At 45.8% G+C, this 27,061-nt stretch overlaps 1 protein-coding gene across 1 annotated transcript in view; it reads right to left on the reverse strand.

The window, feature by feature from the left end:
* LOC138528207 (pepsin A-like) overlaps positions 1-27,061 on the reverse strand; it is a 195,076-nt gene that overhangs the window by 122,372 nt on the left and 45,643 nt on the right. The window contains exon 5 of the mRNA XM_069639664.1: positions 19,224-19,420. Coding sequence (XP_069495765.1) covers positions 19,224-19,420 — 197 coding nt within the window. The remainder of the gene's footprint in view (positions 1-19,223; positions 19,421-27,061) is intronic.

A 27,061-nucleotide genomic window follows, 5' to 3' on the forward strand; every position in this document is an offset into this window, starting at 1 on the left:
AAACATCGATTTAAAAAAAAAAAGAAATCTGCGGCAAAAAACCCTGCGATGAAAAGTCCGTTGATGAAATCACATAGAACCACCCTCATATGTCTGTTGTCCAGGAATGATTTGATCCAGTTGGTGGCATATCAGAAAAATGGGCTGCAGTTTTTAGATGATGACAGAGAATTTGGTGGTTAACCAAGTCGAAGGCAGCGGATAAGTCTAATAGTAGTAGTAATGCTAGTTTGCCTTTCTCTTTAAGATCCTCGATTTGGGTTTTGAGGTCTAAAAGGGCTGTCTCCGTACCATGCTTAGGTCTGAAGCCGGATTGCCTGGAGCCTAGTAGGTTATTAGTTGGTTGGGACCTCAGTATCCAGAGTTGTTTTTTTTAGAAGAGGGATGACCCAAGCATCCTTCAAGTTATTAGGGACCACTCCCGATTGGAATGAGGAGTTGATGAAAGTTGTTATGAAAGGAGCGAGGTCATGGGCCGATTCCTTGATGATCGGAGCTGGACAAGCGTCACCTTGGCAATTGGATGGTTTTAGGTTAGAGATGATTTTTTCAACCTCAAAGGTGGTAAGTAGCGTAAAGCTGAATGGCACAGGAGAGTCTGAGGAGGTTGTTCTGGGTGGTATAGTTTTGCTTGAGAGCAGGATCTGAAGAGAGTTTTGTTTAGCGTTAATTTTCGATTGCAGGGTGGATATTTTGTTGAGAAGTGCATTTTGTATGTTGTTGCACCAGGTGCTGTCTTTGATGCACAAGTCAGGGGCAGTTGAGGGGGATTCTAATTCTTTGAGAATTTTGAATAATTCTTTTGTATTAGATTCTGCTTGGGTTATGCGTGAGTTATACGTCTTTTTTTTGGCTTGAAGGATGGTTTACTTATAGTTAAGAGTGGTGATAAAGAGGGCATCATTATTAGTCGTACTAGGATGACTTTTCCAGAGAGCTTCGGCCTTATGTTTTTCTTTACGCAGGGCGTTAAGCTGCGGGGTGAACCAGGAATTCAGGTGGGACTGTTGTTTGGCTTTACGAATTTTTAGTGGGGCTATGGTATCAATGGCTTTGAGCAGAGTGCTGTGGAAGGTGTCTACTAGGACTTTAGGGTCCTTATGCTACGCAATGCAGGAGTTCAGGATGGGGAGGGTGATGGGGAGCAATATCTCTCTAGTAAGTCCTTTTTATTTCTCGTGGGTATAGCGGGGGCTATGTTAGGTGTAGGCTGAGGATTGGTGGCTGGCACGAGGAAGGTAATGACGTGATGGTCAGACCAGGCACATGCAGCGTTGGAGCTGACGGTGGTATTGCAGTTAAAGTCTGCTAGCCAGTCTAGCGTTCTGCCCTTGTTGTGGGTAGGATCATGGATCCGCTGCAAGAAACCTAAGTTGGCGAGGGTGGTGTCCACTTCTGTGGCCATATGGTCCTTAGGGTCGGCGAGGCCGAGGTTGAGGTCACCTAATAGCAGTACCTGGAAGTTAGGCTTCATGTTGGCGGACAATGTAGCTGTAACATCATCAATGAATGAGCCAAGTGGGCCTGGAGGTCTGTATATAAGGTGGAGTGTTGCTGTGCTGGTAGGAGAGAGGGATAGTTTCACTGATAGGGATTCTGCAGAGCTGAATTGGGCATTGGCAACAGTTCTCATGGTGATGTTGTCACTGTATGTGAAAGCGACTCCTCCTCCTTTAGACAAGTTGGATTGTCGATCATTTCTAATAATGACGTAACCCTTAGGTATGGACAACGCGAGAAGTGGGCCAGATGCATTGTGTAGCCAGGTTTCAGTGATGGCTAGGAAGTCGAGGTTTTGAACAGTAATTAAGTCCGCGATGTCGAGGGCGTGAGCCGTGAGGGATCTGGCATTGTTCAGGGCACCCTTGAGTGATGCGATGGGGGTGGTGGATGAGGGGGTGTGAGGTGCCGTAAGTGTGATGGGTTGTGAGGGGGTGGGGTGGCAGCGCTGAATGCAGGGAGGTTGGGGCAGTCTAGATCTAAGTCTGGAGTTCCTGGATTGCAATGTGCATGGCAAATTGGGTGTGGGTTTAGTGGCAAAGTGCTTAAGCCACAACGCTGGGTCATTAAGGTAAGGATTCGAGGGGGGGTCAGTAAGAGAGAGCATGGTAGAGGGGTAGGTAAGGTGTATATCGTGGGTGTAAATGTGTTGTGTTTGAGATATGCTGGCGGGGTGGGTGCCTACAATGAAGGATACAAACCCTAGGATAGAAATGTGGGTGAGGTGTAGGCTGGCGCAGGGCAGCCGCATGTCGTAAACTGATGGTTTACGTGATAAGTATGGTGTGGTGCCAGAGCGAAGGGTTGCAATAGAGGTTGCAGTGGCTAATTGGCTAATACCCAGTTGAACTAAATGGAGGGAATGTAGCATCTAGATTCGAGGTAGTGCATTTACGCTAAGCTAAGCGATTCTGGACACAGTTAAACTTAATGCACTGGAGGTAGCAGCTGAATTCGAAATCTCACAATTGGGCAAACATCAACAGTTTCAGTGGCAAATTGGGCTCAATGCAATGGCAGTGCAAGCAATACTTTAGTAGCAACTAAATTCGAAATACCCCAGTTGGGCAGAAATCAGCAATTTCAATGGCCAGTTGGGCTCAATGCAATGGCAGTGCAGGCGATACATGAGTTTAGAGTTAGAGCGTCAATACAGGCAGAGACTGAGAATGGAAAAAAATGCAGTGTATAAGTCCTGTCGCACATGCTGGCTGGTTACCCATGCAGAGTTGCAAAGAGGTTGATACTTATGTGAGGTGGGGACAACGTCTGTGGAGCGACCGAAGGGAGTCTAAGGACAAGGGTGCTGTGCTTATCGTACAATGCTGGTGCACTAGTCGTGTCAAGCCGTGTGACGAGCGCGATGCGTGGTGATGAGCATTCGTATGAATTACGGCTAAGGGTTACAGTACCTTTGGTGAGTTGTGTCATCTGCTCTCAACTGAGATCATATCTTTCGATTTTGTATCTGCATCCTTTTGATATGCTTGTCTGAGAGCCCTTTGTTTAAGTGCTCAGAGGTGCAGCCGCTTTTCTTTGCGTGAGCAGAATTGCTTTGAAGAGCATGATTCGATAATTTCTCCAGAAGAATCATGTGTGTCTCCAGCAGTCAGAGCTTGTCTCTAAATCCGGATCTATTAAGTTAGTCACTGCTGAAGGACTGTCTGGATGATCAGAAGTGTAGAGGGATTCTATGGTTGTGTCTTGGGGCTGCACACAACAATTAAGCAGGTCGCTGTTACGTGGAAAAGAAGACATTTTGCATAATGCTAGAGGCTGTTCAATTTTAGCTGAGTTGCTAGAGACGTTCTGACATAATTTCAGGTAATCAACTGGATGGCGTTCAGGTGTTTCAGGTAAATCAGCAAGGACTTGTGCGTAAGAGCGAGGAGCTGGAATGCGATCTTGATCGAGGCTAGATGTTTGAGTTGATTTTGAGGCGTTTGTGGTCGCAAGAGTTTGAGACCCTAGTGACCTTCAAGTCTCCTGAAGTGAGTTACAGACTTTAGCAGAGTTGCGGGCCATTATAATTCTTCAGCATACATGAAACCTTCAAGTTCATGTAGCTTGGCCAAGATGTCGGACATTGATGTTTTTAAGTCCCTTAGCTCGTAATGGGTGAAATCGTGCCCCTTATCTAATAAGTTCAAGATCCTTGTAAGAACAGGGAATGAAGATTCCAGATTCTGTAAGTCCCGTGTTAGCTGTGAGTTGTTGGTCAGGGTGGTTGTCACAGTGTCATGCATATTCAATGAGATATGCTGGGGTTGCAAAGTCTTATTGAGTCCAGAGGGTGGTTGACTACAAACACTTAGCTTAGGAGAGCTGGCAGTAGGCCTTGAAAGGGGAGTGGTGTAACAAGAATTGTCTGTGTGCATGGTAAACAAATCCACAGGCATGCCAGGCCTATGATGGCAAAGGTGCACGTTGTCAAGTCCACCGCCCGCAGCGGCTACTGGTGTGGAAGGTCCAATAGAAAGGCACACTCTCCTCTCCAATGCGGCCATTACTACTGGAGCAAGAATAGGTACGTCCGATGGGGGAATATTTAATAAGTCCGTTGCTGGAGCAATGGGGGACAATACGATTGCTCACGGATACTGAGGAAACTCTGTTGATGTAAGAGGTCCATATGAAAGGCCTTTTGGATTTGAGAAGAGTGCGGCCTCCTAGGGGAATCCCAGGGTGCGTGCATGTGAGCAAAGGCTATATCATGAAGATTCACATCATTCTTATCATGGTTAATGCCCCTGCTAGGATTCAGGTCGTGTGGAACAGGGTGAGACGAGCTTTGAAGCACAGACGAATTATCCAGTGCCATCGAAATGACCACGGAGAGGGGGGAGAAGAGGTCATGGTAGGGTCTTCACCGTCTTGATTGCTGCAGGTTCTGCCGCTTCTGAGACTAGCAACCATGGTCCGCTAGCTTAGAAGGATATAAAGCACCTAGCAAAGTAAGGATCTTTCTAGTTCGACCTTAAAGTTCAGATGGAACGATGCGCGCTAATTTCAAACTGGGCATCCAATCTACTATACGGAGGGATGTAAAGAGGAAATGATCACCAAGTCAAACTGATAGAAGCTTTGAGTCAAGCTGCCCATCAAATAAAGGCTAGCAAAGGAAGGATAACTATTGCAGGGTCGCATGGTTGCATAGTAAATCGGGAAGCGTGCCCTCAGGTCAGAGCGCGTGAATCATTAGAAATGATATCACTATCGAACAGACACGACGACTTGGCGATGAGTTGACTGCTGCACCAACGCCCACAAACAAAGCCAGTGTCTTCTGATGAGAAGCGATTGAAATCTACACAAATGATAAAAGGAGCTCACTAGATGGTACATAACACATATTGCGAAAGCAAAAAGTAACACTTTCACAGAAAGGAACACAATTGCATGGATTAAGATGCACGTGCAGTTGTTTTAGAGAGTATCGAGTAGAGGGCACACCACAATCAAACAAGCAATGGTGTACCTGAGACTTCCCGTGCGACCCATGCCCCGCTCAAACGAACAGCCAAACAGCACACTTAGGGCACACTTCTGGTGCGTGCACACTGGTGCCCTTCCCCAATGCTCGAGTAGGGCTGCTGGGGGGAGGTGGGCAGGGCCAGGCGGCAACTATGAGATTAAGGGAAAAGAAAGAATTAGGTTGCTTGTTGACGTTCTAAAAAGAGTCCAAAAGTCCAAAGGTAATATAGGCAAAGTACTATAAGGGCTGTTACTTGTCAGTTCTGTCTAAAGGTTTTGCCGTGTAACGGCATGCAATCACTTCCTCGTGCGCATGGAGAGCTTGGCAGGAACCAACAGGGCGACCTGCCAAACAGCACACTTTGGGCACACTTCAGGTGCGCACGTGCTTTTGCCCTTCCCTGATGCTCAAATAGCGCTGCTGGGAGGAGGTGGGTGGGGCCAGGCAGAAATTGTCAGTTCTCTGTAAAAGTTTTGCTTTGTAACAGCATGCAATCACTTGCTCGTGGGCATGGAGAGCTGGGCAGGAACCAACAGGGCGACCTGCCAAACAGCACACTTTGGGCACACTTCTGGTGGTACCCCCATGCTTGGCAATGGGGTTCTTATACTTGTGTGATCATAAACCTTTAGATTTAATAGTTAAAAAGGACACTATTGAGGGCCCAGAAACAGATTTATGTGGTATTGATAAGAAATGGATCCTGGATTCTGGAATGTCAGAAGATGTACACTTGAAAGGTAGAGAAGAAGGTGTTTTCACAAAAGGAGGGTGAATCATGTTATGGACATTTTAAGGTTGAACACCCTCTAACACCTGAATAACAGTGATTAATTGGCTATGAGACATGTATGTGGCCTAAGGGAACTCCAAACACTATGTTCTGAACTACAACAGGGAGCAGGAAAATCACATCTAAACGAAAGTGGGTATTGCTGCCATATTTTCAGTGGCAAGGTGCTCTGGGTTTACCACATGAAAAGCAGATCAAGACATTTGCAAGGAGGTCAATTTGAATGTGGAAGCCGTGGGAGCAGTTGTTCTCCGATTCTGAGAGAAGGTGCTGGGGCTTAGTCTACAATTATTTGCAAAGGTATGCAGCACCTTGCAAGTGGATGCACGTGAAGGCTGAATAGGCCATTTTTAAAAACACTTAAAATGCACAGCCATTTTAATAACAAATGACTGCTTCCTCCATAATCGTCAAGATGATGGGGATGTTAGGGAGAGGAAGGAGATATTTGGAAAGTCTTACTCCATCTCTCTTCCACCTCCATTCAACAAACAAAGTCGATGAGCTAACCATTCCTCCTCTAACACCAATCCAACTCGCCTCTCTTCCTCTGGGACTCAACTTCTCTACTCTTCCTTACCTCATCAACTGAGCATTGCACTCTGGAATGTTCAGTCTGTATGTAACAAAACGTCCTTTATCACTGACTACATTCACTCCAGCTCTCATCCCCTAGACCTTCTTGCTATCACTGAAGCCTGGATTTCTCCATCTGATGCTGCCACTCTGGCAGCCCTACACAACTCCAAACTATCCTTCATTCACTCCCCTCCACTGACTGGCAGAGGTGGAGGCATCGGACACCTACTTTCTTCCCGCCTCGATGCCTCATAAATCTCCAATGCCACATCCTCACCTACCTCTTTTGACTTCACCATCTCTATTATTGCTCCTTCCCACCCTCTGGCCTCTCCTCACCACTTGCATGACCTATTAATGAAAGGAAATGTAAACCTTCTGCCATTCCCCACTTTTTCTCTGATTTACAGTTCCCACTCTCGCCCTTCACACCCGATGCCTCTTTCACCAACATTGCCTCTTCCAGCTTTCAATCCCTACTTCATGACTCAGTCTCCTCTCACTTCCCACTGCTTCCTTTCCCCTTACGTCTCAGCGTCCTCAGCCACGGGTCACCCCATTCAGATGCTCTCTCAGCTGCTGCGCAAATGGAGGCTTGCCCACTCGCATGAGGACATACACCTCTGCTTCTCTGCCCTCAACTCTCTCAAGTCCACTCTTGACAGAGCGAAAAGGGAATTCTTCCTGACCCTCATTGACCCTCACTGCAACCATCCTTGCTGCCTCCAGGCATCGAAACTGCCATGGTCATCGCTCTCCTAAAAAAAGCTAGGGGCAGACATGAATCTACCCACTAACTTTCACCCTGTGTCTCTAATTCCGCACTACTCTAGCAGCATTAGAAACGGTTATGTTCCACTGTCATACCAATTTCTTAGACATCCACAACCTTCAAGACGCCCTACAAGCAGGTTTCCACTCCTGTCACTCCATGGAAACTGCCATCATGAATGTGTCCAACTTCATCGCCTCTGCTAAGCACTCCAACCTATCCTAATTCTTCTTGACCTGTTTGATGCCTTTGACACTGTCAATCACTCTGATCAACTTAATACTCTATTCCTTCTGGGGATTCACGATCAAGCCCTTACCTGTATTGAATCCTACATTGCACCTCACAAATTCTCTGTCTACTAGAGCAACACCACCTCTCAACTCACTCCTCTGTTTATGTTCCACAAGGCTCTGTTTTGTGTCCGCTTCTCTTTACACTCTACACCTCTGATGTTGGGACACTAATCTCTGGGTTTTCATACCAACTCTTTGCGGATGACACCCAAATCTTCTTCTCTTTTCTAGAACTCTCCTCGGATCTCTTTATCACCATTTCCAACTTTCTCTCTGCCATTAAATATTGGATGGCTTTGTACTCTCTGAGGTTAAACTCTAATAAAACAGAGATGTTTTTCTTCCCTGCCAAATGCTCTCTTTCATCTCGTCCTTTGCCTATCCAGCTCCCACTTGACACTCTCCGGTACTCTTCTTCAGCCAGAAACCTCAGCATCATCTGTGGCTCTTCTCAGTCCTTCTCTACTTTCATCTCCAAAACTGGGACAGCAGCTCACCTCAACCTTCTAAATATTAGGAAAATCAGGCACCTCCTTTCTTTGAACACTGCCAAGCATCTCTTAACCACTTCTGTCGTCTCTAAACTGGACTACTACGGTGTCAGCATCCTATTTAGTCTCCCCAACTATGCTTTTTGTCCTCTTGACAAGATCATTAACTTCACTACCAGGACTCTCTTTGGACTCCCTCACTTCACACCTACTTACTTGTACTGTCACTAGGCTCGGTGGCTGACAATGCAAAACAGGGCCAGATTCTCAATCTATTCATGGTAAGGTACCACTGTACCTATCCTGCTTTAGCACAACTCTACAAACCTCATATTCTCTGATCTGCCACCTCGACTTCCTTTGTGGCTCCTCGCGTTCCTTGTGCTTCCTCTCACGTCTGCTCTTTCTCTCTACTTGCTCCACTTGCACATGGAATTCTCTTCCCCCAGACATCTGAGAAACAATCCACATGGAATTGTTCAAAACCAAACTAAAAGCTTGCTAGCTACAAATATTTTGCTCAGCTCTAACTTGCCTCTGTCCCTCACTTCCTCTGCCTCCACTCTAGCGCTTCTCCCACCATGGTCACATCCCGAGCAAAGCTGCCCATACCAGCTACCTGCACTTAAAAATGCCCCATCTTCATTGTCCTTAATCTATGTATGTCCACTTATGTATTGTGCCCAGTGACTGTTCCATTTACTCCCCTCCACAACCTGGTCAGAATGTCCCTCAAACTCAACCCATTGTAAGAAGTGCACCCTTTTCCATCAAATCTGATTTCTTATCTATTGTACGTTCTTTTGTGATCAAAAGAGCACTGTTCCGCCTGTATGTAAATAAAAAACATAAATAAATAAATAGTTACCAAACGAAAGTCAGACAGTAAAGCATGGTCCAGCCCATCCTTTTTCAGGAGAGGACAGAATATTTCCTCTTTTAACCTGAGAGGCAAAAAGACTGGTCCAAAATATACATTGACCAAGAGTGAGATGCAGCTATCAAATTAGTCCTGATGTTGAACCAGAAGTCACTCAAGAGTTTTGTCTACATCTGACATTTGAAAACAAAAGGGGAAGCCCATCCCAAACGGCCAGGTTACATTCCCTATGCAGGGAAAGATAAACAACCAAAGACATGTTTTGGCCTTGTTGGACCTCATCAGTGAGGTGCAGCATTGTTGGTTAAGGCATAGTGTATAAGGGATCCATGTCTGGGAGGATATTCCCTCGCCTAGGGAGACAAACTATAACCAAAGATTTGATGGGTGGAGGGTTTGAATGAATCTAAACCACTGACAGTGGGAAGGTGGTCAGGGATATAATGAATCTTATCTGTAGCATCATTAAATGCTGTGGTCTGTCTTTGCGACTACGGGTGATAGAATAAGTGGTTATCCTGTTTAGGGGAAAAAATCTATGTGGGATCATAGAAGATTGCATACAAGTGTTGGACATACACATACAAAACTTTCAACTCAGCTTTTTCATAAACCCAATACAAATATTGTGTACAATTTGCATAATTTAGAATTATTGTACGCACATTGCACATTTATTTCAGGAATATTAATGAGGGGGTGTACTGAAAATGTGACATCTTTCCAGCCCTCGAGGCCTGGAGTTTGACAACTCTGGCATAGAGTCACTTTTTAGAACATTAGAACAGTTGTGCAAAATATGCGATGTGCAAAATCAGCTGAATACAACATCAGCATTAGACATCATCCCCAAAATGTAAGTACGGGTGAGAAATCACCAGTGTGCAAGATCATCCATATTCGATTTGCTCATTATGATAACTTGTATGGGCCTAGATGTGCATCAGTCGGGCCCAATATGTCCATCTTGTGTCGGGTAATATGCACTATTATCTAGCTAGCTTTTCTGCTCATACTTCACTTGTTCGCGCTGCTCCACTTTTAAAAGCTTTTTTTTTTTTGTTTGATGTAATATATCAATTTTTTTATTAAGAGCTAGAGCTCACTTTCAAGCATCATCGAGACTAAGTCCCAATGTTAATAAGGGTAGGTGGCTTAACAGACATCAACATAAAACTATTCCATAGTAATTTAATGCATCCGATATGTTAAAGGGACTGGACTTCCTTGCGAGGGCTCTTTAGCTTATAGTCCCTAAGTTTATTTTGCCTTCCGGGAGAAGATTTTTCAGTGGATCAGGGGCTTTTTGCAGTGCGATAGACACGGTACCAAGGTGGAAGTGTCTTGTGGATCAAACCTAAGGCCTCCTGCAACTACAATGAGCCGGGGAGATGGATCAAGCCAAGGTCTGCATTTGAAGACAATATAAGACTTCCTATTCCAGTGTCTGCGCCATCTCAGCAGAGCATTTTCCCAACTCCATAAAGGACAAGGGGCACCTTATTTATAGAGTGGGATAAACCATTCAAAACAGAAACATCCTCCCCAATGAACCGGATCACGTGCAACTATTGCTCCTGATCAGCTGCCTCTGTGATCCCTTGATTTCTTTCATTCAAGGCTTCGTCGATTCTACGTACAAGTCGCACTGTGGCCAGTGTGCCACAGTGCGACTAGTATTAGTTTTGATTAGCCTTGTGTTTGGTACTTGCGACCATCTCAAATTACTGCCTCAGCGACAGCCTTTTCTTTCCCCTGCAAACTGCGCCATGGTTGCCCGGGCAATCATATGAGCCAAACTTGGTTATTGCTCTATTTTTCTTATAAATGGTATTTTCTTCTTGAAACAACTGATTAATAATTTCAGATTCTCAATGTAATTTCTCCAAGGTGACATCCAAAATTATCAGTTTACACATTCAATAATTGGTAAATGTATTTTATTCCATAAACTAACTCTCTACACGTGTTTCACCTTTTAAAATTCAGAAGGCTCATCAGGAGAGTGTCTTTGGAGTGTTTAGACTTGCTTTTCAACTTAGTTAATTGGAACTATCTTTTTTCTTTATATTTGTGATTGGTTATCTAGTTTTGGGGGTCTAATGATGATGCAATTGTTCTCATCCAGAGGCAGCCGATCTGTTGCGCTCAAATTACTGCCTCAGCGACAGCCTTTTCTTTCCCCCACAAACTGTGCCACGGTTGCCCGGGCAATCATACTAGCCAAACTTGATTATTGCTCTAACCTTCTACTCAGCCTTTCCAAACATGACCTTACTCGCTTGCAGGTGGTACAAAACAACGCGGTACGCATCCTTGCAGACATGCAAAGGAAAAAACATGCCACAGCAGCAAGGAGAACACAAGACTAGCTCCCTGTGTGTAGTATAATCACCTTCGCGTGATGTGCATTACGCAGAAATGCTGTTTTTGGCAGGTAACTAAATACATGTCAATTCTCATATTGCGACTATCAGCTCACAGAGTATTGAGATCTAATAACACCTGCCTTCTGGAGACCCCAAGAACTAGGTTCTCTTATGTGGAACAGAGATCCTTTCCTTATGCAGCACCTCGGATCTGGAATGCCGCTCCCGTGGACCTTAGATCATGTCACAGATTTCCTCTCTTTAAGCGCAGGTTAGACATGGTTTTATTTAACTCATTCCCCTGTCCTTCTCCTCCTGATCTTCTTGTTTCCTGACCATACATCGCCATTGTTTTTAGTAGTTTTTGTCTGGTCTTGGTGCCTCTATGCCTCTGGGCATGTGTTCAGGCGCGGTATAATTAAAATAAAAAAATAAAATAAAACGACCTTGCCGGCACAAAAGGTTCCACATGCTCCACATGCTGAAGCTATTGACATTCATCCCTGCATAATTGACGTGTATGATTCCAAGTTTATCAAGTTTTTTAAACAAGGGAATTGTAAAGATGTTAAAAATAGTGGGTGGACTGGCCACCAGGGGGCGCAGAGAGGAACATGGTCCCTGCGTGAGCTCCGTCGCCGCCGCCCCTTTAAGTGGATTGAGCCCCAACTTGATACCCCCCCCCCGCCTTGGATGCACTCGAGTGACTGACACAGGAAGGTCCCCCTGTCCTCTGACAGAAATCCTGAAGAAAATCGGATCGGAATTCGTCCTGAAATCACCCTTGAAACACGGGCCCCCCTCGGCCCAGCGAAGCTTCCGGAAACTTTCACGTGCGGTGCAACACAGAGTGACTGCAGAACCGGAAAACAGGCCCTAAAGTGGCCCTTGCGGCACAAATAACATAAGATCCTCCGAAGAGAGAGCAACCGGAGGAAAGTTTTGCTTTCACATGCACAGTGCCCGCGTTTGAGGACTGCGACCCGCCTCGAACGAAACCAGAAAAGGAGGCCCAGCTCTTTTATGGTGCATCTCCCTTGAGGCAGCGACTCGGAAGAAGAGCCTTCGGATAGCGCGGCGTGTCGGACACCTCACAGGCCCCCGTCCGCTGGTGGGTAAGAGAACAGTAAATATTTTGCCTGCATTTGACTGGCACTTGCACCCCCATCGAACGATGTAGGCCGCGAAACGGGCGACTCAACGCGCACTTCTCCGACACTGTGAAAACCGAGGCCAACCCCGACAACGCCCAGAGTCCCGTATCCGAGTAACCTCACGACGAATCGAAGGGAACGAGAAAGTGCGCAGTAAGGTACCCGACAAACAGAATGCTACCTCTGTGGACATAGTGAAACCTCACACCACTCCATACCCAGTCTTGTCATAAACCTCCCATGGACGCGAAACATAAATTGGCTCTGTTTGCCTACACTCCCATCTCCGCAGCTTTTGGACCCAATATGGCAACCAGTGAAACTACGGAGAATGAACTCGCCGCCACAAAAGGGGACATTGCTGCCCTACTGGGAGAAATTAAAAACATGGGCGCCAAGATAGGAAGCAAGATAGATAAACTCACACAAAGACTGGACAAAATGGAGGATAGACTTGAAGGAGTGGAGAACAATCAGGCATCTATAGATACCTTAGAAGCACAACTTGATCACAGGATGATGGAATTGGAACAACGGGAAGAAGATTTTAAGCTCAAGTTGGACTATTTGGAAAACAGAGAGAGGCGGAACAACATACGTATATTCGGAATTCCGGAGAAAGAGGGAGAGACTGAAGCAGACCTGGAGGAAATACTTCATGATATCATCAAACTTTTGGTCCCAGATGATGCCATTGATGAGCCTCTAACCAAACAAATTCGTAGGGCCGGTGGCCCCCCAGGCGGGACGCAGTCGGTCCTTGCCCAATTCCATCGCTTTCAAGACAAAGCCCGAGTACTCGAGGAGGCCAGGAAAGCGATACTATTACGTTAGGAGGTGCCCATATTACCATGTACCAAGACCTCTCTGCGCTCACAATGGCCCTCAGACGGATGTGCGGGCCTCTCACGAAACATCTAAAAGGGAAAAACATTCGATATAGATGGGAATACCCCTTCTCTCTCTCATTTGAATACGATGTAACCAAATTCAGACTAAGAACCGGAAAAGACATCAGGGCGTGCTTCTCCAATCTTCTCGGCCCCCAAGATGAAGGAATTAACCGTGAAAAACCCAAAAGAGAGGATCAGGAATGGTGAACACAAGGCCGCAGGAGGAAGCGGGTGAAGGGATCAAGGAAGTACATGAGAGGTAACCTCTCCCCAGAGGCAGATAACTGATCCACTGCACCCCTGGTAAGATATAACTCAAATGTACATTTTTGGCGGAAGATGCGACTTGAAAGGTGTCAAATCACGGTCGTCTCGGTAGTCGCAACATGAGACTTTGGGGGGGACACAAAGAGGGCTCAATTGAAACTGTGATATCACAATAGATTAAGGGGCGTGACGTAATGGTCCCCACAGGTGGTTTGACGTAGATCCGGTGTAGTTAACCAGGCTCCATCGAACGCCATCAACAGGAGATGGGAGGAAGGAGGGGGGAGATAGAGGGAGGCGGGGGGAAAAGGAGGGTCGAAGCAACATTCATGGAAACTCAAAGCGGTCGCAGCGGTGTGCAATTTATGATGAAACTATACTGTCGGTCATGCAATAGGAGCCATCCTCTCAGGAAAATGTTTAATGCCGTTAAAGACTAACTCAAGAGGGAGGGACTCTCTACGAGTAGGGATGCTTAATGTGAAGGGGCTCAATTCTCCAACAAAACGATCACTTGTGGCCAGAGAATTCCAGAGGTCTAAGATGGACATCCTACTGTTACAGGAGACAAAATATGTGAAGGGTGAGGAACGGAGAGTCCTAGGAAAGCGTGTTGTAACAGAATTCTGGGGTTCAGGCCCACTTAAAAAGGGAGATGTAGGTATTCTGGTCAGAAAAGGATTAGAGTTTGTCGAGATGAAAACATGGTCAGATGTAGAAGGTAGAGCAATTTTGGTAACTGGCAACATAGGCAAGGTGAATGTAACAATCGCAACATTATACTCCCCGAATGCAGAACAAAACAGATTCCTTCGCAAAGTGATCCCAAAATACTTTTAGAAGCCACAGGCCACATTATCTTTGGGGCGATTTCAACCAATGGGCTGACCCACTCAAAGATAGAAAACCGGGTAATTCAGACGTACGATGTCAGAGTAGAGATGAAACAACTAAGATGGCAAAGATGATGGAGATATATAATATGATAGATGCATGGAGGAACATGCACCCCGATGCACAAGACTACAATTTCTTTTTAGCTCCCCACAATACATACACTCGTATTGACTGCATACACCTGTCTGGTGAACTTGCCAACACCACAACACATTCAGAAATAACCCAGATCACATGGTCAGACCATGATCTGATGCTGGCTGAAATCCAATAGGAAAACTTACCAACCAAGGGGGGGAAATGGCGCTGTAATGGGAGTCTTTGGAAGGATGCAGTCTTCAAGGCTGAAATGGAGACTGAAATTACTGAATTCCTTAAAACAAACGACACAGGTGAAGTCTCCAAGCAGATAGTGTGGGAAGCGGGGAAAGCCATCTGGAGAGGGATCTTAATAAGGGAAGGGTTAATAACAAAAAAGGGAACGAAATGTAATTGAGCACAGATTAAGATCCGAAATTTGTCAACTAGAAGGTGACATCAAAAAGGGAGGGGGAATTTACCATCTAAAAATCAAAGAGGCAAAGGGCAAGAGGGAAGAATTGAAATTATTGGAACATGAACAAATAGTCCACAAACTCAGAATGTTGAAACAAACCTTCTATGAAAAGGGGGATAAGGCGGATGCACTAGTGGCTGCTGGGCTCCGAGAGCAGAGCGGAAAGTGGTGGAGATCGTCGAAGATGACCCTAAAACAAAGCACACTCACCCCACCATTCCCGAACGCTTCGCTAACTTTTATGAGAGCCTATACGCCTCAGAAACAAACCACGACCAATCAGAAACAGAATCATACCTGTCCCTGATCAATATGCCCAAAATACAGAGACTAGATTCAGAACAGCTGGAATCCCCTATATCAGAACAAGAGGTCCAAGACGCAATAAAGAGATTAACCTTGGGCAAATCCCTGGGGGAGGATGGCTATACAGCAGGATTCTATAAAACGTTTAGCACACAACACACGCCATTTATGACAGAACTCTTTAATGAAGTAATAAAAACTGGGAACGCCCCTGATTCCTTCACCCGTGCACTGATTACAGTGATTCCTAAGGAAGGGAGGCACTCCAATAAATGTGGATCATATCGCCCAATTTCTGTGCTTAACCTAGACGCATGTGCCTGGGGATACACGAGAGTCCTAACTGCGAGGTAGGAAACACTAATGCCACAGCTCATACATCCTGACCAGGTTGGGTTTATATTAGGGAGGCAGGGAGCTGATACAATGCGCAAAACTCTTCATCTTCTCCACACATCACAGACATTAAATAACGACCCAGTCCTCTTTTCGGTTGACGCAGAAAAAGCCTTTGATAGGGTAGAATGGGGATTTCTGAAAGCAGTGCTACGTAAAGTCGGTATAGGCCCAATATTTATAAGAGCAATACATTCAGTGTACACAGCCCCCAAAGCATCAATTTTTGGGAATGGAGAATACTCCAGATGGTTTAACCTGGGACGTGGAACCCGCTAGGGATGCCCCCTCTCCACTCTTCTTTTTGCACTCTCCCTAGGACCCCTTGCACAGGCCATGCGAACAGACCCCATGCTGGAAGGTATTTGTCTAGGAACGACGGAGTATAAAGCAGCTCTCTACGCTGATGACATACTCCTGCAAATCACTAACCCCATGACATCCATCCCCCGAGCACTATCAATGCGAGAAGAATATGGTCGGCTCTCAGGGTTCAAAATAAACAAAAATAAATTGATACTCTTTTGCTTACAAGGACAAAAAGAAGAAAATGAGGACACATTTTCCACACTACGCCTTGAGATTGAACATACTAAATTACAATACCTGGGGATACAGATTACCAGACATATAGACGATCTTTACGAAGCAAACTTCCCTCCTCTCCTCCAAAAATTTCATGCAGACCTAACTAGATGGAACAAACTGACGATATCTTGGCTGCGACGTCTTAACCCCATCAAAATGGTATGCCTCCCCCGATTTCTATATCACTTTCAAATGTTGCCCATTAAGATGCCAAGAAGCTTTTTTGCAGAAACCAAGAAAACCATTGTGAAATTCCTCTGGCAAGGGAAGAAAGCGAGAATCCCGTATGTTACCCTAACACTCCCAAAAGATAAAGGTGGGGTAGAACTCCCAGATCTACAAAAATACTATGAGGCATCCCAACTCTGGGTACTAATCCCTCACTTACGTAACCACAAAGATATCCAGTGGGTACACATGGACAACCATTACCTCTCGCCGGAAACAATACCTGAATGGCTATGGTCCCCCAGGAAAAGGTTTCATAATAGAACCAAAGGCCACCCAATTTTGAGCGTCATATGGGACATCTCGAAACTGGGCAAACACATGCACAAAATCACCACGTGGCCATCCCGCCTAAGCCACTTATGGTCCCCTGGTATCAATAACCACATTCCTAATGTAGACCGATTTCAATCATGGTACGAAGCAGGCTTGGAGAGAGTGGGGCAATTACAAAGGGAAGACTCCTTCATAACATTACCAGACTTGACGGAAGCTCTGGGAATAGGCCCTCTGTCCACGTTCCAGTATATACAAATAAAAGGTATCCTAACGAAACCAATATGGAAGCCCAAATTAATGAGAGACCTTACTCCCCTTGAAACGATATTGGACACGAGATGAAGGCCTAATATCAGCACTGTACAAAGAGTTGATTATTGCAGGTGGAGGGTCCACAGACACGCTCAAAGGCCGATGGGAAAGAGACCTAGGCGAACAGATAAGTATAGACACGTGGGAAACGATATGTGATGCAGCCACCCACACATCCATTTCAAATCAATACAAGCTACATGCTATCAAGCTCTTACACAGGTGGAGGTATGACCATGTCCGGCTTTCCAAAATGTTTCAAACAGCTAACCCAAAATGTTGGCGAGGGTGTGGGGAAAACGCCGATTATTGGCACATGTGGTGGGGATGCGCCCAGATAAAGGTTTTTTGGGATGAGGTTTTAGGATGGATCAAGGACATAGATGGCATATCCCGGGTGGCTGACCCCTACCTTATACTGTTTGGTCTTGAGAGGGATGAGGAAGACTGGAATAAGATTAGAGGCCTAGCTCCTCAGCTGTTATTAGCTGCCCGAGCAACACTTGCAATGAAATGGAAATCCAAATCCACCCCCACCAAGAATTAATGGATTAATGTTGCCACCAATATATGTATAAAGGAACTGATTACTGCATCATTGCATGGGAAGTCACCACAGTGTGAGGCCATATGGATGGACTACAAGAATGAACACCCCCCTAAGGGGCTGTTCCGTTGACCAGCCAAAATCTACGACTACAATGTACACGAGGCGGCTAGGTGATCAAAGCGAAGAAATGCAACAGCCTCACGGACAATTGTCTTGAAACAAATCCCTACACTCTGAAAACATTCAAAAGACTGTGACCCATTAAAAGAACACGCCAAGAAGACCAAGAGATTTACTATTCGACCTGTAGGGGGTACGGGGGAGGGGAAATGGGAAGGGGGGAAAAGTCATGTAGGACTATAATAGCTGGATGGAAGAAACATGTAAACATAATCTCGTAGCATTATTGGAATTCTTGTTTTCGCTATGTAACTCTGAGATCATAATTGTGTTATGTAACGTGACTTTCAATTTAAAATGTTAATAAAACCAAATTTACAACAAAAAAAAGGTTGGGCGATACGCACAATCCTTGTGGCACCCTGCAAATGACAATGAACTCCTCAGACCAGGCATCCTCAAAGAAAACACTGGCTCTGCGATCTGCCAAAAAACGATTTCACCCATTCAGTGGCTGCAGTGGAAACATTTGCTGCATCCTGTATTCTCTCCGCCAGGATGGTATGATCCACCAGATTGAAATGGGCAGAGAGATCAACGAGCTTAAGTATGGTGGTGTTTCCCTTTGGCATGAACTGCCGTATATTTGTTTTAAGTTTGAGTAAAGTAGCCTCTGTACTATGAGCTCGTCTAAACCTGATTGTTTGGACCCCAGGATGTCATGTTCAGATAGAAAGCTCTCAATCTGCAGATGTGTCCCTTTATCCAGAAATATTAGCAGGGAGGGCACATTTGTAATAGGTCGAACATTTCCAGATATACCAAGGGTAGGGGGGGTTGTTTTATTAGTGGCAAGATCCCGGCTTGTTTTATGTCACTAGGGCCAAGGTTCTCCCTAAATGATGTATTAACAAATTTGGTTATGCTGGGTACCACCTGGGGTGGGCACAAGCCTTCAAGATAATAGCAGGGCAAACGTCACCTTTACAGTTGGGAGGTTTTCATTTGCTAAGAATGTCAGCAAGGTTCTGCTCAGAAATTGTCTGAAAGACACATATAATGATCAGATCTGGAAAGCAAAAGAGTCGCTCCATCCTTTACATCTAAACTTTTTGCTCGGAGACTTTGCAGAAGTAGTTCAGAGGAAGTGTTTGCAGCATTATTTGGTTATATATAATTCTATTGCAAATAACCTTTAACTTTTTACTCATTTGCATATCTGCAAGACATTTTCCAAAGACGTTTTCTGTCATCGATAGTGTAATAAGAGATGTCTTCAGTGAGGTCATCTGTGATGTGGTCTGTGATGTCAACAGTGTGCTCATGGGATCTGTAATGGAGGTGAGTTAGACTTAAGGTGGTGTCTCTTCTAACCATGACCACATTTGAAAGGCTGTGTTGCATTACATCAACGCCCAAGCACTACTGTCACTTGAACTAAAGTTTATACAAATGAATAACCACTGAAAAGTCATAAAATGCATCATTGCGAGGATACTGTGCTATATTAGTTGCTACTTACGAGCTCAGAAAAACGGAAAACACATTTTGCGATATCAATTTCTGGATCCACATGTTGTCGAAGATTGGAGTGGCTTCATCAAAAGCATTGCTGGGATATCCCAGACCCAGGACCCCATCAAATTCCATATCATTGTAGAATTCCCCTTCAGTCTGGCATAGACCGATCATCTGGTTCTTGACTTGGATGGTTCCTACCTGGAAGGAAAGATGACAAGAAGCACCGCCGGTAAGATTGCAGGAGGGAGTTGAGCACCTTATTGGGTGGCAGTGAGAGTCAACAAGCAAAGCATTTGAATTGACCCATTTGATTGCTTTCTCAAGAGGATATAACAATCTATGACCTGCAATTGGATGTTTTCCTATGAATTAATTGATCCTGTGTTGTGATGTCAGTGTTGAATGAAGTATGTCAATGCAAGTGTGTCTGGGAGCTGTGGAATAGATTTCGGTTGACTGAGCAGAGCATGGTTTCAAGGAACTATCGCCCATTTGTTGGGGAAGACTACTTATTAAGTGACTTGGAAACGTGGACCCCTTTCTAATATTAGTGAGTTCATATAGTGGGGCTCAGCAGATTCCACAGCAAAGTAGAACAATGCAACACATTTAATTTCCAGCTTTTGAAGGGCTGCACTGAGAATTGTATAATTGCTCTACTTAACGTGCAGGCAGTCCTCACGCTGAAAATGGAATAAACTGACTGAGCTCTGATAACATCACCAAATGCACTTTGATGGGATTTTTAGGGCACATGTAGGTATTGCGATCGGCCATACCATGGTGGGATATTGTCTACAAAACATTTTTGCAGATCACTCTAAAAGGTTTCATCCCAAAGTGACTGCTCTTCTGAGCCAGAGAAACACATTCCTATGGGTACCTCTGTGGACGGGACATTTGGCTCATGTCGCGATTCTGGTGGTCACAGGGACCCACTGGAGTTCCATCGATGTGGCGCTTTTCATATGCAATGGGTCTTGCAGGCCAACACCCTGCTTCTTAGAACATGCCTTCTTCCTCCCGCGTGTGTACACCGACGTGGTCACTAAATGTCTACAGCACCTTTCCCTTCCCATCCCTTTCTTCATTACTTGATAAACCTTAGTAGTTCTCTATCGGATGTAACTTGTCTATTTTCATTCTATTTGCCAATGATTTATAAATGAGTGATGGATACTTTTTGCTGATCATTTATTATATACACACCCACCAATACCCCATTTAAATCTACTGTTTTGCCACCGTGATTTTTGATGGAATAATGTAAATTAACTCAAGGCTCCCTCTGAATTGAAATGACCCGGGCGGTTGCCTGGAACCAGACCTGACATCCTGACCAAAAGGAAGGGGCTCCTACTTGAGTAGCATCTCATCAGAAGATTTTTTGGGAAATAGTATTTTTTCATAGTATTCCCATATCGATACTCTTGCACCTATCAAGCATCTGTACTGTATGCTAAATGACACAAGAGTATTGCTAAATGACATGCAATAAAAACACTTGCCAACATCTTCAATTATCATCAATCATAGAACTTCAGTCAAATATTGTAATTTGATGAAATACCTTTCAGATCCTGCATGTGTCGGCAACCGTTGCTTTCCCAGATGTTTTGGAGTACAACTCCCATGAGTGCTAGCCAGCATAGCCAATGTTACATAATCATGAGGGTGCAAAACATCTGGAGAGTGACAGGTTGCAGACCCCTGCTTATTGTTTGCTGACAATCCAGAAGGTGTTTGCTACCAATGCTCAACCCAAAAGAGGTTGACCACACGTGTCACGTATGTGCATGAATGTGTAGTGGTAGTGATTAAAAAGTACTGAGTTTATGAATGGCATTTATGGGTCAGAGCAAGTCTTGGCCAAATAGGTTCCAAAGGAAATTACTAAAATGTGAGATGGAGTCAACAGATATCTCAATGCATAACTATCAGCATTTGCCTGTGAATGTCTCCAGGATGAGTAGTGAAAACTGGCATTGCCTCTAGGCTGATTAAGAATGCCTCAAGATGTAGGTCTAGTTGAGGAGAAAATACGCCATCTTGCAAAAGCAGAGCAAAGGTTAAGGCTGAGGCGAAGCCACATTCTGCTATGCCTTCCTTTCTAGAGAAGTCCAAGCCAACACTTGAATAGCAACTCATGAAATGTCGGTCCAACCCTCTCAATCTTCAATTGGCACTCTAATCTATCCTTGTCAGAAGATTTCCTTTCTACTTTTGCAGAGAAATGCTTTGAAGCCTTCTAAAGATTGGACTGAACTATAACAGAACCTCAGAGAGTGTTTTTGGGAAGGGAAGACCCGAGCAAGGGAAGCTGCTTTTGGGGAAGCCTTTGTTCTCAGTGAGGTAGACATGGTATGCAATGATATGATTTCATTTTAATAAAGTGCCTTTACACAAGTGTTTCTAGGTACCACAAGACAAGGGAGGGTAGACAGAGGGATGATAAGGCAACAATCTTACTAGGCCTTGTGACATTCAGATCATGCAAGTGCAATGAGAAAGTGCAATGGAGATGGTGAGTTGAGAAGTGCAGGGAAGGGGCAAGGCAGAAGTACAGTCAGGCTCTAAGTGCAAGGATGGCAGAGGACTACACAGGTTCAGTCTGAGACCGGAAGTGCTGGTTGGGTCAGAAGGCAGTGCAGGGTGACGGGTGAAGGGGGCCTGGGGGTGTGGCACCCTGTGTGAATCTGAGGACAACCACGCCACCAGTCAGGATGAGCAGAGGAGGGGGAGCGAGAGAAGGAAGAAGAGAAGAGGAAGGTCTTGAGCAGAGTCCGGACATCAGGTGGTTCGGATCAAGCCTGAGAGGGGCAGGGAGGCCATTCCAGAGGGAGGCATCTGCTGAGGAGAGAGATCTACCCCCCTCTTTGTTTGGAGAAACGTCTGACCCGCAGAGAGTTTGAGGAATCTGAGCGGAGAGCTCTAGAAGGAAGGAATTTTGGAAGAAAGTGTGGATATAGAGAGTACCACAGCCCCAGAAAGTCTTGTGGATGATGCAGAGGGTCTTGAATTTGATCCTCACAGCCACCGGGAGACAGTGAAGAGATTTTAGAGGTGGGGTGATGCAGTCTCTGGGATCGAGGCCAAGGATAAATCTCATAGTCCTAATCTGGATTAGTTGAAGAGTATGAAGAGTAAAATTAGGAAGATTGATAAAGAGACTGTTGCATTAGTCCGCCCTGCAGAGAACCAGAGCTCTGGAGACAGTGAGCTTCTGTGGGAAAGTGAGAAAAGGTAGGATACATCTGAGTAGATTAAGTTGGAAGTGGGCCTTCTTTTCATGGTCTGTTATGTGAGAAGAGAAGGAGAAAGTGGAATTGAAGATGACACTGAGGTTTTTTGCCTCATAGTAGGGTTAGGGGAGGTGGCACAAGGAGGGCGGCCAGCGGGAGAGAGGCAGGAGCAGGGGCCCAATGAAAAGGATCTCAGTGTGCTGGCATTAAGGCAGAGATTGTTGGAGGCACACCATCCCTGAATAGCGGATAGATAGTCAGGAATGAGGGCGGAGGGAGAGGAGGCTGACGGTAGCCTGAAAGAGAGCTGTGTGTCATCAGCATAACACTGCAAGCTAGAGGAGAAAGTAAAGATCAGATGTCCCAGGGAGGCCAGGTAGACATTGAAGAGCCAGGGTGAGAGGAGCCCTGGGCAACACCACATGTGGAAAGAGAGGTGGTGTAGAGAAAGGGCCCACATTGGACCTGGGGGGGGTTAGTCCAAGAGGAAGGAGGTCAACCACGCCAGAGTCTGACCAGTGATGTCAAGGTTCACACTGAGACAGCTGATCAGGGTGGCATGGTTGACCATGTCAAAGACAGAGGAGAGGTCAGGGAGGATAATGACAGAATGAGAGCTGGAGTCGAGGTTGGAGAGGACATCTTCACAGGTGTTCAGGAGAGCAGTTTCCGTGCCTCTGGCTGACCTGAAGGCAGACTGGTGCTCATGGAGATACCCAGCAGATTCAGTGTGGAGGTTTAGCTGAGAGATGGCCAGTTTCTCCAGGAGTTTGGCCGGGAAAGGAATGATAGAGATCGGGTGATAGTTGGCTGGGCAGGAAGGATCAGCATGCTTTTTCAAGATAGGGCACTCAAGGGAGTACTTGAGAAGAGAGTGGAAAGATACAGTGGCAAGGCAATGATTGCAGAAACCAGCCCCGGCTGGAGCAAGGAAAATAAGTTTTCCTTGATGGATCTGGAAGAGTAGGAGAGCACCTGTTTGAATTAATTTTCAAAGACCGGACTTGTCTACAAACATCATTAAGTATTATAGGAGAGAGAGAGGAGAGAAGGAGTGAAGAGGAAAAGGTGGCCAGAGGGGGCCTGAGAGAGGCAGAGGGAGAGAGATGAGGAGAAGAGGATAGCGTGGACAAGATGTCCTGCATTTTAGTGGTGAAGTGAGAAGCCATGGCCGTACAGAGGGTCCGGGAAGGAATAGGAGAGGTAGAGACTGCAGTCAGATTGGCCAGCTCCTTGCAGATTTTAAAACATTTGGCCATGCTGTTAGGGTCCTGTTAGGGTCCCCAGAAACATGGGCTTGATTGTGCGCCCTCTTCTTGGAGAAGATGGAGACTCTGTTTTGTCTTTGGCTGACTGACATGAAATGACTTATCCAGCGATTTCTGTGAGGATTCACCAAGGAAGCTGCCGAATGAACAGGTCCTTGTAAGGGCTTCCTCGTTAACAACAAGGACCCGCCCCTATTGTCTAATGTTAAACCCATATAAAGGATTCCTCGGCATGTCTTGCAGACTCACTCTAAATTAAGGATATCATCTAGAACATTTAGAGTCAAAACGAAATTTGCAATTAAGTACAACTAATATTGTAGCTTAAACACAAAAGCTGTCCTTTAAAGTCCTCCTGAGGAACCAGTATCAATACTGCTGGAGGAACACGTGTAGAGGACCTAGTAACCAAAGACTATTCACTGATATTTTCTTTATGACTCTTTTTACTGCAAATAGACTTTAATAACTTACAACATAAAAAAGTGACTCTATCAACACATGTTTTCTGTCCTAACACAAACATATGGACTTCATGTCTGGTGAGAACATGTTTGCTCTCTTTTCCTAAAGTATTGCCTTTGGAGCAGGTGGCAGGCCAGTTTGTCAGAGGATGTGCCGAAGCCCTCCACTCTGCTTGCGTTTCAGAGCGGCCAGCTCAGAGTCATACCAGGAATTGCACTTGGAGGCAGGTTTCAGATGGATCCTCATGACAGGGGAAAAGATATCGAGAGCATTGGAGATAGATAGATGAAGGTTGGAGAGGTCTGTGTCAGAGTGGGAGTCAGCTGCAGTGGTAGGAGGAGAAGAGAAAGAAGAGACAAAAGCGGCAAATGACACCGCTTCATAGGTCGATTGACCGCAAAGGAAGGTGGTAGTGCCGGGCTATGTTTTGTTATCGGACAGAAAGCTTCAGGTGAGAATAAAGCAGAAAGTCGTCAGTCCAAGAGAGAGGAGTAGTGAGAGGGTTAAAGAAGGAGAAAGGGTAGCAAAGTTTGCGGAAAGGCCCAGAGTGGTCTGAGGCATCCAAGTGGATGTTGAAATCCCAGAACAAGAGAAGCTTAGCGGTAGAGGCAAGGAGAGAGGAGGAGAGATCAGCCCATTCAGAGAGGAAGAGGGTGACCTGGCCAGCTGCCCTGTAGAAGGTGACTAAAGTCAAAGAGAGGCCAGGAGAGATAGAAAGCCTTCAGGCCAGGCATTATATTGAGGAGTAAGCCTGGGTGAGAATGATAGAGGGAGGGACCCACTCAGGAAAGATCACAACCACTCCACCTCCGAGCCAATTGGTCCTGGGTTTGTAAAATATCTTGTATCCCTCAGGGAGAGAGAGTGTCACAACCTGTGACCGAGTTGGCTGTGAATCAAGTCTCAGTGAGAGCGAGGACATCCAGATCAATGGCTTTGAGGAGGAAGCAGATGTTAGAGGAGTGTTTTACAGCACAGCGAGTGTTGACAGTAGCTATGTGGACGAGGTTGCCACTTTGGAAAGACGTTCAGGGTGGGGTACTGGAGAGAGGCACACCCAGTGGAAGCGGGGATCAAGACAGTGCAGAGGTAGAAGGAGGGGCAGATGGTCCAGGGAGGGGGAAGAGGAGGGGGCCAGAGAGGAGACAGCAAAGGTGGAAGGGAGTGGCAGAGGAGCCAGAGAGGTAGAGGAGGAAGGTGGCTGAGGGGCCAGAGAGGTGCTAGATAGCGTAGCATGAGGTGGGAGGAAGTTGATAAGACATGAGAGATGCCTATCCAGGAGGAGGAGGTTGAGCTGAGTGCCCTGGACTTCCATAAACATTAATGATGGTTTCGGAGGACAGGAAGGCCAGCAAGAGGACCTTCCATCTTGTGCCACCATTAATGGGAGATGAAGAGAAAAGAGAGAGAACAGCGACCATATGTAAGGTCCAAAGATCGGGAAAGGGAACGACAAAGAGGATGTCAGTGATAGTCGGTCTGGAGGAGGCACTGACATGGGTGTGAGTGATAGGAAGGCCTCGATTGGAGGCCAGGATATCCTTCTTGAATGTATTCCTTCTAGACTTTATGAGAGGGATTGGAGAGGTGATAGAAAATCAGTTAGAGAAGATGTGTGGGACTAAGATCACCATAGAGGGGTATTGCTAGAAGAAAGGAGAGGGAGACGAGTGAGGAGAGGAAGCACAGCACAGAACTACACAACACAGAATATACCAGGTTGGGGCATTGCAGGGGCAGGTCACACAGAAGGAGGCACAGTAAGGAATGGACTGAGAAACAGAAGCATATAAACTTAATAGTGGGAGCATGTACGCAGGGGAAAAGGCAGAGGAGGCAGACAGGTAAATTACAACCAACAACTACCAACAGTAAACACAGAGGGGGGACCTAGAGAGGGAAAACAGACCTAGGGGGCACAACAGAAGCAGAATGGAAAGTAGAACCAACAATTAACAACATAAAACAGAGGGGGGAAACTAGAGAGGGAACAAGACCCAGGCGGCACAACAGAAGCAGATTGTAAAGTAAAACCAACAAATACCAACAGTAAACACAGAGGGAGAGCCGAGAGAGGGTACACAGACCTAGGGGCACAACAGAGGCAGAATGTGAAGTGCAACCAACAATTACCAACAGTAAACACAGAGGGGGAGACTATAGAGGGAAAACAGAATTAAGGGGCACAACAGAGACAGAATGTAAAATACAACCAACAATTGCCTAAAGAAATATAGAAGGAGGAACCTAGAGAGGGAAAAAACATAGAAGGCACAACAGAAGCAGAGTGGAGCTAACAGATCAGGAAGAGCACACCCAGAGGGGGAAAAAGAGCAAAAGAAATAGCAGGGATCACAAAGTGAGGCAACCATGAGAGAGGAAGCTTAATGGGTGCGTGGAGACAGTGTACATTGAGCCAGGTATTTAAGTGGAGGTATGTGAAAAGGCAGAGCAGTTTAGCAGAGAGCAGTAATAGCTGCTCCCCCTGCTTGCACCTTTCTTAGTGTACAGTCACTGATGGTTGACAGGGGCGCAGTGTACTTGCACGCTGAGCTGCACCACTTCGTCGCAAAACACCTGCATCACACAACACCGCACCCTTGGCCTGCGTGGGCTTTGCCGCAGAGTGTCCGATCCCAGATTCTTAAAGGATCCGATGTGTAGAACGTAGCACAGCATGCATGACATGAGTGATGGCAAGGCAGCAGGGAAGCTCTGGCACAGGGAAGATTATTTCTACCATGTTCGATTCTTCCTACATGCTTCACTCTGCCCCAAATTGACTTTGTTAGAAGCAATGCACTTTGGTAATTGCTCTTAAAGATAATTGACAATCTTCTGGAGGGATGATTTACTGTTCACTG

This window comes from Ambystoma mexicanum, chromosome 7q (assembly GCF_040938575.1).
Source record: "Ambystoma mexicanum isolate Mex_15411 chromosome 7q, UKY_AmexF1_1, whole genome shotgun sequence".
In the NCBI taxonomy this organism is placed as follows: Eukaryota; Metazoa; Chordata; class Amphibia; order Caudata; family Ambystomatidae; genus Ambystoma; species Ambystoma mexicanum.